This window comes from Pelodiscus sinensis, chromosome 23 (assembly GCF_052426305.1).
Source record: "Pelodiscus sinensis isolate ZL-2025 chromosome 23, ASM5242630v1, whole genome shotgun sequence".
NCBI lineage: Eukaryota > Metazoa > Chordata > Testudines > Trionychidae > Pelodiscus > Pelodiscus sinensis.
The window spans coordinates 3461456-3475256 of NC_143074.1; the positions used below are offsets into that span (position 1 = coordinate 3461456).

Consider the following 13801-nt stretch of genomic DNA (forward strand, 5'->3'; position numbering starts at 1 on the left):
TTGCTTTCTCTCTGGGAGCTAGGACCAGTGTCTCACCCCGGCGCCTTCTGAGCCTTCACCAAGAAAACTTACAGAGGCAATGAGGTTGGTTTGGCATAAGGATCTGGGTATAACAAACCCGCTTCGCCTGTTCCTCAGAACTAGGGTGAGCGTATTTCCCTATGCCGAATATGGGATGGGGGGGCCTGCTGGCCCCTGGGGCTTTATCCACTGAGCCAGGGCCCTAGGACAGTGCCTCGTGGACAATAAACCTGGCCTGGAGCCTTCGCCCCTTCTCTGATTTTGCGGTTGTTGGGGGTTCTCGTGGGGTCTGGCTTCCTACACTGAGCTGGGCAGGACAGAGAGGGAGCCCACACACGCAGCTGAACAGAGCACGCCGCCTGTCCGCACACCACCCTGGTGACATCCGAGCACAAGTTTAAGTGGCCTGCTCAAGGTCACCGGGTCAGTCAGTAGCAGAGGTAAGACTGGACCCCGCTCGCCTCGCTCCCAGGCCGGTGATTTATCCGCCAACCCAGCCTTCATCCCTTCGGGCCTTAGCAACAGCAGCACCGTCCTCCTCCGCTTCCCGGGCAGCCACCTCTTTGTCACTGCGGGCAGACAGCATGTGGCCTGGGAGCAGACGCGTGAGTCAGGTCTCCCCAGCTTAGCCCTGTCTCTGCACTGACTCACAGGAAGACTTAGGGCCCTGCCAAATTCAATGCATCACAGACGGTGATACTGGCCCACAGGCCGGGGGCACAAGTGCCCAGTGTTCCCCACAATGGGGCTCCTTGACCCCAAAGGGACTGCAAGGATCTGGGGAGGTGGGGAGGCCACAGCCCGGGTCCCCTTCCTTCTGTGCTGTGGCTGGCGGAGGTGCTGCTTTCCAAGCTGGGTGTCCAGCTCTGAAAGCAGCAAGAGGAAGGGTGGTAACAGTGCGACCCCTTCTCCACAACAGCCTTGCCACCCCCTTTTGGATCAGGCCCCCCAGCCTGAAATATATCGACGAAGCACTTTAGAGGGTTACATTAGGGATGCCAAATCCCGTTTACCTGGTTAAGCAGTTAAATGTTAAGTTTAACCGGTTAATCGACTAAACGGGGGGGGGGGGAGTATATGCGGAGGGATGCTCCAAGCCAACTGGCTGGACCAGCTCCTCCCACCCCCCCGTTGGGCTGGAGCGGCCACCCATCATGTATGGGCACTGCTCCGGCCAGGCTTGAGTGCCCCTGACCGCGACAGGCCTTGCGGAGCTGCACCAGCCCCTGCCCGCAGCGTGCTCCAGTCCCTACTGGTCAACCATAACCGATACTTATGCTTTGTTAAAACACCAAGACATTTAAGATTTAAATAGCTAAAGCCACTACGCTGGAGACAGTTTCATTGCTGTGAAGTGTATGCAAATGGGGGCGGATTTGGGAGGCCCGCGGTGCGATGGTGGGCAAGGCATTTCCTTGCTCTGTGCCTCAGTGTCCCTCTTTCACGTGGAATGACGTGTCTCCCAAACTCATTGAGCTGGGGCCTCGACATTACACGTCTCCCTGCACCTGCTCTCTCTGAGCCCCTGCCCGCTCCTGTGCGGTCACAGTCACAGTCACACTGTCCCGTGTGTTAACGCCTTTCCTCTGCCCCAGCCCAGCGCAGGGCTCCCCCAACGCAGGCGAGGCGGCCTGCCTGGATGGGGAGTGACTCTGGCCAGATACCCAGTGGGAGGGAAACACACAGCGGAAGAAGACTGAATAAACAGCGTACGACCATTTCCCCTTCCCTCCGCCAGCAGCAGGCCTCACCAGCACAGGGCAGGCCCAGTATCTGCAGGCAAGCAGCAATGTGTGTCCAATTCCCTTGGCCACCCTCAACCAGTTCTCGCCCCGTGCGGAGCAGGGAATCGACCCTTGTTCTGCAGGAAGGCTCTGTGCTCTTTCCAGCAGCAGCGGGCGAAGGCCGAGAGGAAGGTGGCACTGGGGGAAGGGAAAGATTATCAAGGCACAGGCTGGGATGACAGAGATTCCCCAAGTGTGGGAAAGGCCCAGGCTTTCCAGCAGAGGTGACACACTGGTGAGCTCATGAGATGTTTGTGTTAGTCTCCGAGGTGCTACAGGGCCATTCGTTGGTTTTTAATTTTTTTTAGTTACAGACTACCAGGGCGACCCCTCTAGAGCGAGTGTCTGCTAGAGGAAGCAAGCAGTCTGCACTTATTGTGTGCTCTGCGCAAGACAGCAGGCAAAGTATCGCACGTGCGTTGGAGAGCCGGGTTACAGCTCCGGAACTGGCCCGCGAAGGGCTTGTGCACACCGGCAAGTGACGGTGCTGAAACTTTCCTGCTCAGGGGTGTGAAAATCACACCTCCTCCTGCCCCCACCGCAGCACAGCAAGCGTCAGAGCAGTCACTGGCCGGTGGCGCGGAGAGCTATGCTCCTGGGGGAGGGGGGTTTCCTGAAGCGCTGGGGGAGAGCTCTCTTTCAGCACGCGGGCTGCAACACACTGGTCTCAAAGCGCGGCCTGAAGGCTGCAAGTGTGGACAGAGCCTGCGGCCTGGGATGGGGAGGGGCTGGCCATATTACCTCTGAACGGACAGCTACGCTTTCTGAACATACCAGAGCTGTTATCTGCACATAGCGCAGCGGTGCCTGGTGCCTCCCTGCCCACCGTCCCCCCAAACCTCCCAGGGGTGAGCCAGGAGCAGCCAGAGGGCGGCTGGGGGGCCATGCGCTCTGGCAAGACGCGGTCCCCACGCCACAGCGCAACGCCCGCCTGGAGCCCCGTGCCGAACATCAGGCCCGCCCTCCATTACAGCAGCAGCACATAAGGGCGGCAACACACCATCTGCCAGGCCACCCCGACTTCTGCGCTGCTGCTGGCAGTGGCACCTGGCTAGCACCCGCCAGAATCAGGCGGCCCTGCCAGTGCTTAATGTGTGCCCAGGCTGGGCTCTTGCCTCTGGCATCTCCTTCGTGCCAGTTAAACCCTGGGAAAGGAACTGGGGCCCAGAAGAGATAGGGCGGAAGCCTAGGGAGCCGGTGGGGTCAGTAGTGACCGGGGGGGGGGGGAATAGAAGGGTGCCATTTTCCTTAAGGCGGGCCAGAGGGTCGCATGACATGAAGAGAGGCCGAGGGAACTGGGCTTAGTTAGTCTGCAGAAGAGGAGAGTGAGGGGGGATTTGAAAGCAGCCTGCAATTCCCTGCAGGGAGGTTCCAGAGAGGCTGGAGAGAGGCTGTTCTTGGCGGTGGCAGGTGGCAGAATGAGGAGCAATGGGCTCACGTTGCAGTGGGGGAGGTCTCGGTGGGATATTAGGAAAAGCTGTTTCCCAAGGAGGGTGAAGCGCTGGGCTGGGTTCCCTAGGGAGGGGGAGACTCTCCATCCCTAGAAGTTTCTACGTCCCAGCTTGACAAAGCCCTGGCTGGGATGATTGAGTTGGGGTCTGTCCTGCTCGGGTCGGGGGCGTTAAACATCCTGCCCTAATCGTCTCTGATTCTATCGTAAGTTACATCTCGCAGAGGGCGGCTAATTCACCCCTCCGCACAACATAACCTATGTCCACGTCAGCTGCACCTCTGGCCTCTGCCTGCACCTCTGGCCGACGGTTTCAGTTTCCCACTGGTGTGAACATTTATACTGCCCTCTGCTTCAAGGTGAGCCTGGACACTGGGCACTAAAAGCTACATTTTAGGGTCACAAAATGATGATTTATTTGTATTACGGCAGGGTCAGGAGGTTCCAGCTGAGGCCGGGGCCCTGCTGTGCTGGTGCCGTACCCAGACAGGGTCGTCTTCCTGCGCTGCACATCTCATCATTACAACAGTCAAGACAAACAAGAGCGTTGGAGGGCAAAGAGAAAGGGGAAGCAACTATGCCACGCTCGCACAAGCAGGACTAGCCCCAAACTCCTGCCCTCTCCCCACCAGGCGCTGAAATCAGGCACAACCCGGAGTTACTCGGGAGGGAGGGGGAAGGGAGCCCACACAGCAAGCAGCTGCAAGATCTGGTGACAGGGTAGGTTCAATTCACAAAGAACAAGTTCTGCAGCTCTCAGCTCATTTCTGGCAACAGGAACTTGGCCACCATCCAAGTGATTATAACCATGTTTATGACATTCCCTCTGCATGCTCTTTCAGAGCTGTGTTTATGGAAAGCGTCTTTTCCAGTGTCATTGCCTTTTATCTGAGATCCTCGTTACTGCCTGTCCTCCCTGAAACCTTCTCTTAGTTCATCACCAGCTAATTACATCTCAATTAGCCTCTTAACGCCTCTTAGTCCTAATCCAGGGCTTTGTGTTTGTATAGCTCTTCTAAGCAGTTACCTGCAGTCACGGAATCCTAATCATATTTCAGAGGCGGGGTGTGGGGGGGGGGGGATTGCCTGTACTAGCTCCAGCCTTCTACAACACTTGGCAGGATAATCCGCAGCTCAAAATACGCCCAACTACCCCAAGGATTTAGCTGACCCCCAAGCCATTTGGATAACCAGGAATGTACTATGCCTCGTGCTTGCTTTGTCCTATTTCATGGTTTATAAGTCTGAGATTTTGAAGGCAAGAACAGGGAACCGCCTGTAAAAAGAAATTGAAAGAAACTGGCCAATAAATCCATCAGAGGGCTGAAGAACCCGTAGGCACCAATCAAAAGTCAGAGCAGTGGGGAAAGGCTGCCCCGCCCCCGGCCTGGAAGGGGGGTGGGGAAGGGTACAGACATCAATGCTTCATTCTCTCCTGAGTCACAAATTCCACGTAACAGCTTCATCCGTGCTGGCTGCAGCCACCTCTGTTCCCTTTCCCAGCAGCTGGCAAACTAACTCCAGGGAGAAGTGAAATCGACCCGCTCTCGGCTCTGCCCCCAGGACAAAGCGTTGGTTAGCTGGACCCTGTAGGATCTACTCACCTCTGCAAGGTAGAGGATGCAGAATGTCAGGTCTTCAGAGGAACCTGGAAGAGAAAAAACCAGGCCGGGATCAGGCTTTGATTGCATCCGGGCCTCCCCAGCAAAGAGCCGTGGCCCTGGCTGCGGGGATGCACTTAACGAGCAATGGTTGCAGTTCTGCCCTGGCAGGCTGTGGGCTGGCAGTGAGGTTTGCTGCGGCTGGCGGCCAAGTGGATGGGTCAGGCTAATGCAGCAGGCAAAGCGGAGGCGCGTCTCGCCGGCTCACTGCACAGCGGGGGCTTTTTCGCCAGGCTCTGTCCCCTGGTGACGGGGTCTCTCTTGCCGTCACAGCGGCCGCCTGCTGGAGTTGGTCAAGGCACCGGGCAAAGGGCCAGCCTGATGCAGAAGCAAAGCGAGAGGCTGAGGAAGCTTAGGGCCCTGCTCTGTGGGGAGACGTGCACACAGGGGCTGGGCCAGTCCCCCGGGAGCTCAGAGCAGGCTGCCCTCCTGGGCAGGCTGCAGACCTGGGTCTCGGTGAATTAGAAGGCTGGAGCTAGTACAGGCAATTGCCATTACACACAGACACACACACACACCCTGGCCTCTGTGCTGATCCATGAATGTCTCTCTACCCTGGTCCTAGGGCTTTCTGGGAAGGCACCTTCTGCTACTGAGCTAGCAGCGCGAGGTGGCAGCCGGCTGCTCAGGAGTGGGGTGGCAGCCAGCTGCTTGGGAGCAGGGTGGCAGCTGGCACCTTGGGAGCAGGGTGGCAGCTGGCTCCTTGGGAGCAGGATGGCAGCCAGCTGCTTGGGAGCAGGGTGGCAGCTGGCTCCTTGGGAGCAGGGTGGCAGCTGGCTCCTTGGGAGCAGGGTGGCAGCTGGCTCCTTGGGAGCAGGGTGGCAGCTGGCTCCTTGGGAGCAGGGTGGCAGCCGGCTCCTCGGGAGCGCGGTGGCAGCCTGCGTGTTACCATCCATGGTAACCGATCAGCCCATCCTTGTCTACCTCCTCCTTTTGTGAAAACTGGCAATTTATTCCCAGGGTGGGGGACCTGTGGCTGGATCTGGCCCATGGCTCAATTGGGTCCAGACCGCGTAGTCTCCACACTGCAGGACGCAAGCTCTGAGCCGCGGTGCCCTCCATGGGGCTGGCTGGCCCTGCAGCAGGGGAAGGTCAAAGCCTCAGGGTTGTCCTTTAACCGGTGGCTGATCCAGGAGAGGCCCTGCCCTCTCCTCCCACGACTGCTGAGTTTGCTTCCAAGCCTTTGGTGGGGGAGCTTGTCCAAGGCTTTCGGAAAGCCCAAGTACCCGACGTGCACCGGATCCCCTGGGGCCACATGCCCCCGGCCTCCCTGACAGGACTCGGAGCGCTCGCTGAGGCCTGGTTTCCCTGCACGCAGGCCAAGTGGCCCCCTCTCCAACAATCACATTCGTCTGGGTCTGAGTCCGGGCTCTGCTGTAGAGCCAGCCCGCAAGCTGGGACTGCGTAGAACTGTCGGGCTCACCTCTGGCGTGCAGCCGCCTAGCGCTGCAATGAGACCCACAAGGCAAAACGGACGCGGCCTCGGACTCCCCGGGGATTTACGGCTCGCCCCCTCCCGCCCGGGCGGCTGATCGACGACCGGCACGGAGGGCAGAGGGCACCCAGGAAAGCCCCCGTCTCCGGCCTCGCTGGGGCTGCTGATCATTCACTGCGCTGAGCCAGGATGAGCGGGGAAAGCAAAGAGTCTTTGTGCCAGCATGCGTGAGTACCCGCCACCCCAAGCGCCATGGGGGCGGGCATCACAGGCTAGGGAGACGGCGTCTCCCCATGCAGCCTGGCATGGCTCTGGCCCCAGGCGGCTCCCAGTACTCTGCCCTGGCCCAGGCTGGCTGGAGCTGGCCAGCCTACCACAGGGACCTTGGGCAGCTGGCACTGACCTACCCAGCGGCCCAGCACCCTGGGTCTGGGGGCACTGCCGCCTGGTGTGCCGGGGATGGGGTGCTACAGGGGAGAGTACAGACGAGGAGGAGGGTGAGGCCTCTCCCAATGGCCGGGTCACGGCCCCCCTGCCAAGCAGTCAAAACCCTGGCCACGGGCCACCCAGAATCAAGCAACTGGCTAAAACCCCGCACGTGCTGGGCTCTTATTTGCTTTCTATTGTGAGCGTCTCTTGTTTGAAACCCCCAGGCGCTGAGATTCCCCCACTTTCCTGGTGCGGCTCCTGGGGCCGGAGCCTTGAGTAAAACACCAAATATCACCAGACTCTCCGTAAAATCCAAGAGCTGCCTACGCTGTGGCAGGGGGCGAGGGAAGGTTACTGCAGGCAGGTAGGCGCACATTGTGTGTGCCAGGGCATGGCAGGGGGCGAGGGATGGTCCCTAGGTTACTGCAGGCGGGGGGCGCATTGTGTGTGTGTGCCAGGGCATGGCAGGGGGCGAGGGACGGTCCCTAGGTTACTGCAGGCGGGGGGCGCATTGTGTGTGTGCCCGCGGGGCATGGCACAGGCCAAGGGAGGGACCCTGGGTTACTGCAGGCGGGGACATGGCACGGGGTGAAGGAGGCAGGCGGGTGCACAATGTGTGAAAGGGGGAAACAGACCCAGTGCAGGTTCTAAAACAGCCACGAGCTGAGCTCAGGAAGGAGCTAGAAACCGCTCCGAACAGCCTGCCATTCCTAAGAAAAGCCTCAGCCCCAGCAGCGTCCCAGCCCCAGAGATGACGGCTGTCCAGCCTGTCTGCTCTAGTCAGGTTGTAGCCCCGCGCCCATCACCGTGGGATCCCTGCACCGGTCTCCTCTCAAGCACAACGCCAGCCGTGCACACACATGCGCTGGTCGCTCCGCAGCAACTGGGGAGCCCCCGGAGGCAGGAGCGGCCACTCCGTAGGTCTGTGCAGCGCCCAGGCCAGGGGGTTCTGCCTCTCTCTGCCTGCTCACCCAGGCCCGCTGCCCGGCCGCCCGCCCCAGCCAATGGCGAATACAACGGCCTGTCAAACGCCGCCCCGGCTCTGCGGGGCCAGACGCGGGCTGTTCTCAGTCGTGCTCAGGGAAGCGAGACCAGCGATAACACAGCAGGGAAAGCCAAGCCCCAAGGGTTTCCGAGTGGTCACAGGCATCTCTGCTGGGCAGTAAAACCCGCCTGGCACGTCCCTCTCCGGCCGGCTGGCCGTGGCCTGTGCACAGAACTGCTCAGCCCAGATGAAGCCCTGCCGGCTGGCTGGCCACATCCCCACAGACCAGCCCGCGGGAACACGGAGTGTGGAGTTCCTGGGAACGGCCGCTGTGCTGCACCCCACCCCGCCCCCTTCCCAGAGGCAGGGGGCAGATGGCAGCTGGGGGCAGCAAAGGAAAGAGCTGTCTAGCCCCACACTGCCGGGGAGGTGCCAGCGAGCCCAGTGCAGGGGGCAGCTGCCAGGCCCGTGGGTGGGGCCGGGGGAGGGGGGGCTGGCAGGGCCATGCCGGTTTCCGGGGCCCCGCGGCTGCAGAGGAAGCTGTCCCAGGACATGACACTGGGTTCAGCCCCACTGGGGCAGACAGGGGCTCCCCAGGGGACTCATTCAGACCATGGGGCAGCAGCTGGGGGCTACCGACGCTCAGCCAGGACAGGAGATGGGACGGGGCAGACGAAAGGCGGGGAGCAGAAAGAAGGGCTTGCGGGGGCACAGGAGAAGCGGCAGAGGGCTGGAGAGCCAGGGGCCAGGGCCAGAGAGGGCCGAAGGCAGGGGAGCAGCAGAGGGGTAAAGCCACGCTCCGAACTGGACCCCCGGGAGCAGCGTGAGGGCCAAGGCCGTTTCTCCTGGGAAGGGCTGGGCTGCCCCCGGTGCAGGGGCTGGAGCGGCCATTCTGACCGAGGGACACGGAGCCTTTCGGGGACAGCGGGCATGGAGCGCGGTGAGAACAAGGACTGTGTGCGGGGGCTACGCCTCGGGCGGGGACGTGAGCAGAGGCGGTGAGCACAAGGACTGTGTGCGCGGGGGCTACGCCTCGGGCGGGGACGTGGGCAGAGGCGGTGAGCACAAGGACTGTGTGCGCGGGGGCTACGCCTCGGGCGGGGACGTGGGCAGAGGCGGTGAGCACAAGGACTGTGAGCGCGGGGGCTACGCCTCGGGCGGGGACGTGGGCAGAGGCGGTGAGCACAAGGACTGTGCGCGGGGGCTACGCCTCGGGCAGGGACGTGGGCAGAGGCGGTGAGCACAAGGACTGTGTGCGCGGGGGCTACGCCTCGGGCGGGGACGTGGGCAGAGGCGGTGAGCACAAGGACTGTGCGCGGGGGCTACTCCTCGGGCGGGGACGTGGGCAGAGGCGGTGAGCACAAGGACTGTGTGCGCGGGGGCTACGCCTCGGGCGGGGACGTGGGCAGAGGCGGTGAGCACAAGGACTGTGTGCGCGGGGGCTACGCCTCGGGCGGGGACGTGGGCAGAGGCGGTGAGCACAAGGACTGTGTGCGCGGGGGCTACGCCTCGGGCGGGGACGTGGGCAGAGGCGGTGAGCACAAGGACTGTGTGCGCGGGGGCTACGCCTCTGGGCGGGGACGTGGGCAGAGGCGGTGAGCACAAGGACTGTGTGCGCGGGGGCTACTCCTCGGGTGGGGACGTGGGCAGAGGCGGTGAGCACAAGGACTGTGTGCGTGGGGGCTACGCCTCGGGCGGGGACGTGGGCAGAGGCGGTGAGCACAAGGACTGTGTGCGCGGGGGCTACTCCTCGGGTGGGGACGTGGGCAGAGGCGGTGAGCACAAGGACTGTGTGCGCGGGGGCTACGCCTCGGGCGGGGACGTGGGCAGAGGCGGTGGGCACAAGGACTGTGTGCGCGGGGGCTACGCCTCGGGCGGGGACGTGGGCAGAGGCGGTGAGCACAAGGACTGTGTGCGCGGGGGCTACTCCTCGGGCGGGGACGTGGGCAGAGGCGGTGAGCACAAGGACTGTGTGCGCGGGGGCTACGCCTCTGGGCGGGGACGTTGGCAGAGGCGGTGAGCACAAGGACTGTGCGCGGGGGCTACGCCTTGGGCGGGGACGTGGGCAGAGGCGGTGAGCACAAGGACTGTGTGTGCGGGGGCTACGCCTCGGGCGGGGACGTGGGCAGAGGCGGTGAGCACAAGGACTGTGTGCGCGGGGGCTACGCCTCGGGCGGGGACGTGGGCAGAGGCGGTGGGCACAAGGACTGTGTGCGTGGGGGCTACGCCTCGGGCGGGGACGTGGGCAGAGGCGGTGAGCACAAGGACTGTGTGCACGGGGGCTACGCCTCGGGCGGGGACGTGGGCAGAGGCGGTGAGCACAAGGACTGTGTGCGCGGGGGCTACGCCTCGGGCGGGGACGTGGGCAGAGGCGGTGAGCACAAGGACTGTGCGCGGGGGCTACTCCTCGGGCGGGGACGTGGGCAGAGGCGGTGAGCACAAGGACTGTGTGCGCGGGGGCTACGCCTCGGGCGGGGACGTGGGCAGAGGCGGTGAGCACAAGGACTGTGCGCGCGGGGGCTACGCCTCGGGCGGGGACGTGGGCAGAGGCGGTGAGCACAAGGACTGTGTGCGCGGGGGCTACTCCTCGGGCGGGGACGTGGGCAGAGGCGGTGAGCACAAGGACTGTGTGCGCGGGGGCTACTCCTCGGGCGGGGACGTGGGCAGAGGCGGTGAGCACAAGGACTGTGTGCGCGGGGGCTACTCCTCGGGCGGGGACGTGGGCAGAGGCGGTGAGCACAAGGACTGTGTGCGCGGGGGCTACTCCTCGGGCGGGGACGTGGGCAGAGGCGGTGAGCACAAGGACTGTGTGCGCGGGGGCTACTCCTCGGGCGGGGACGTGGGCAGAGGCGGTGAGCACAAGGACTGTGTGCGCGGGGGCTACTCCTCGGGCGGGGACGTGGGCAGAGGCGGTGAGCACAAGGACTGTGTGCGCGGGGGCTACTCCTCGGGTGGGGACGTGGGCAGAGGCGGTGAGCACAAGGACTGTGTGCGCGGGGGCTACTCCTCGGGCGGGGACGTGGGCAGAGGCGGTGAGCACAAGGACTGTGTGCGCGGGGGCTACGCCTCGGGCGGGGACGTGGGCAGAGGCGGTGAGCACAAGGACTGTGTGCGCGGGGGCTACGCCTCGGGCGGGGACGTGGGCAGAGGCGGTGAGCACAAGGACTGTGTGCGCGGGGGCTACGCCTCGGGCGGGGACGTGGGCAGAGGCGGTGGGCACAAGGACTGTGTGTGCGGGGGCTACGCCTCGGGCGGGGACGTGGGCAGAGGCGGTGGGCACAAGGACTGTGTGTGCGGGGGCTACGCCTCGGGCGGGGACGTGGGCAGAGGCGGTGAGCACAAGGACTGTGCGCGGGGGCTACGCCTTGGGCGGGGACGTGGGCAGAGGCGGTGAGCACAAGGACTGTGTGCGCGGGGGCTACGCCTCGGGCGGGGACGTGGGCAGAGGCGGTGAGCACAAGGACTGTGTGCGCGGGGGCTACTCCTTGGGCGGGGACGTGGGCAGAGGCGGTGAGCACAAGGACTGTGTGCGCGGGGGCTACGCCTTGGGCGGGGACGTGGGCAGAGGCGGTGAGCACAAGGACTGTGTGCGCGGGGGCTACGCCTCGGGCGGGGACGTGGGCAGAGGCGGTGAGCACAAGGACTGTGTGTGCGGGGGCTACGCCTCGGGCGGGGACGTGGGCAGAGGCGGTGGGCACAAGGACTGTGTGCGTGGGGGCTACGCCTCGGGCGGGGACGTGGGCAGAGGCGGTGAGCACAAGGACTGTGTGCGCGGGGGCTACGCCTCGGGCGGGGACGTGGGCAGAGGCGGTGAGCACAAGGACTGTGTGTGCGGGGGCTACGCCTCGGGCGGGGACGTGGGCAGAGGCGGTGGGCACAAGGACTGTGTGTGCGGGGGCTACGCCTCGGGCGGGGACGTGGGCAGAGGCGGTGAGCACAAGGACTGTGTGTGCGGGGGCTACGCCTCGGGCGGGGACGTGGGCAGAGGCGGTGGGCACAAGGACTGTGTGTGCGGGGGCTACGCCTCGGGCGGGGACGTGGGCAGAGGCGGTGAGCACAAGGACTGTGTGCGCGGGGGCTACGCCTCGGGCGGGGACGTGGGCAGAGGCGGTGAGCACAAGGACTGTGTGCGCGGGGGCTACGCCTCGGGCGGGGACGTGGGCAGAGGCGGTGAGCACAAGGACTGTGTGCGCGGGGGCTACGCCTCGGGCGGGGACGTGGGCAGAGGCGGTGAGCACAAGGACTGTGTGCGCGGGGGCTACGCCTTGGGCGGGGACGTGGGCAGAGGCGGTGAGCACAAGGACTGTGTGCGCGGGGGCTACGCCTCGGGCGGGGACGTGGGCTGAGGCGGTGAGCACAAGGAGTGTGTGCGTGGGGGCTACGCCTCGGGCGGGGACGTGGGCAGAGGCGGTGAGCACAAGGACTGTGTGCGCGGGGGCTACGCCTCGGGCGGGGACGTGGGCAGAGGCGGTGAGCACAAGGACTGTGTGCGCGGGGGCTACGCCTTGGGCGGGGACGTGGGCAGAGGCGGTGGGCACAAGGTTGCTGTTACCAGCCGGCCCCCAAGTGGGGAGCTAAGTCAGAACCCGAAGCGAATTCTTTTGAGTGACCCATGAGGGAAACTGAGGCCAGGAGCGGGCTGAAGGGCTGTAAGGAGGTGCCCCAGAGGAGGCCAGGCTAGCCTCTGGGGGCGCCTCCAAGCGGAGAGCAAAGGCTCACTCAATTGTCAAAGGACAGAGCCACGGTCCGTAGCGAGATGGGACAGGCCCAGTCATGGGGGCAGCAGCAGGATGGCAGCCAACCGTGCCATGGCCATTGCCAGCCGAGAGGCCTGGCGCCGCCACCTGAGCTCTGGGCCGGCAGAGCAAGGCGCACGTGGTCCCTCCTTTGGCAGATCTCACAGCAGAACCCTGGGTCTGGGCTGACCCTGTGCGCTGAGCACCCAGCTGATTAGCAGAGCACCCACCGCTGGGTTGGTGCTCCTGTGAGTGGTGCACATGCCTTGGTGCACATCAAAAAATTATTCTGCCCCGGATGGAAAAAAATCCGCCTTTGGATGGAAGAAATGAGAGGGGCCATGGGCTATTAAAATCGTTGCCTTTTTCCCTGGCCCGATCTGAATCATCCCTGTGCTAGGAGAGGGCTGGCCCCAGCAAGCCAATAACGGGGATGGAAATTTCCACAGCACCTCACCCGGGACGTACTGCCTGGCTGGCATGAGGCTCCTCAGCCATGCTGGGCTTCTAAGGCAGGAAGGCAGCGCATTGTAAAGCCGAGTACACTGACTGGCTTGAGCCCCGGGCAGCAAGCCGCAGAAACAGGAAACATCACAATGGTCTTCAGGCACCGGAGATGTCTCAATTGTTACACTCAGCAGTCCGCCTGTTCCTATTCGGTGAGGTGGGAGAGCGGCACTGCCAGGAGGGGCTGGTGTCACCTCTGAGAGCTGCTGTCCTCGGGAGGTCACTGGGATGCCGGGGTCACCCACAAGTGGAGCTGGATCGGGGGGTGCGGAGCGTGGGAGAGGCTGAGTGCAGAGGCTTGGGGTGCAGGCTCTGGGAGGGAGTTTGGGTGCAGAAGGGGCTCAGGGCTGGGGCAGGGTTCAGGCTACAGGCTCTGGATGGGCACCGGTTACCTCAGGCAGCTCCTGGCCCGTGGTGTGGTGGGGCTAAGGCAGGCTCCCCCCTACCCTGGCCTGGTGCCACCCCCAGAAGTGGCTGGCACGTCCAGCAGCGGCTCCCTGGGAGGAGGGACAGGTGGCTCCGTGTGACAGACCCACCCAGTGAGTGTGGGTGACAGACCCACCCTGTGAGTGACAGAGACACCCAGTGAGTATGGGTGACAGAGACACCCAGTGAGTGTGGGTGACAGACCCACCCTGTGAGTGACAGAGACACCCAGTGAGTGTGGGTGACAGGGACACCCAGTGAGTGTGGGTGACAGACCCACCCTGTGAGTGTGAGTGACAGACCCACCCTGTGAGTGACAGAGACACCCAGTGAGTGTGGGTGACAGGGACACCCTGTGAGTGTGAGT

At 63.8% G+C, this 13801-nt stretch overlaps 1 protein-coding gene across 5 annotated transcripts in view; it reads right to left on the bottom strand.

The window, feature by feature from the left end:
* The window catches only part of RGS3 (regulator of G protein signaling 3), a 136815-nt gene that overhangs the window by 48050 nt on the left and 74964 nt on the right, over nt 1-13801 (bottom strand). For all 5 annotated transcript variants that reach the window (XM_075905326.2, XM_075905325.2, XM_075905328.2 and 2 more), the window contains one exon: nt 4860-4903. In XM_075905326.2, coding sequence (XP_075761441.2) covers nt 4860-4903 — 44 coding nt within the window. The remainder of the gene's footprint in view (nt 1-4859; nt 4904-13801) is intronic.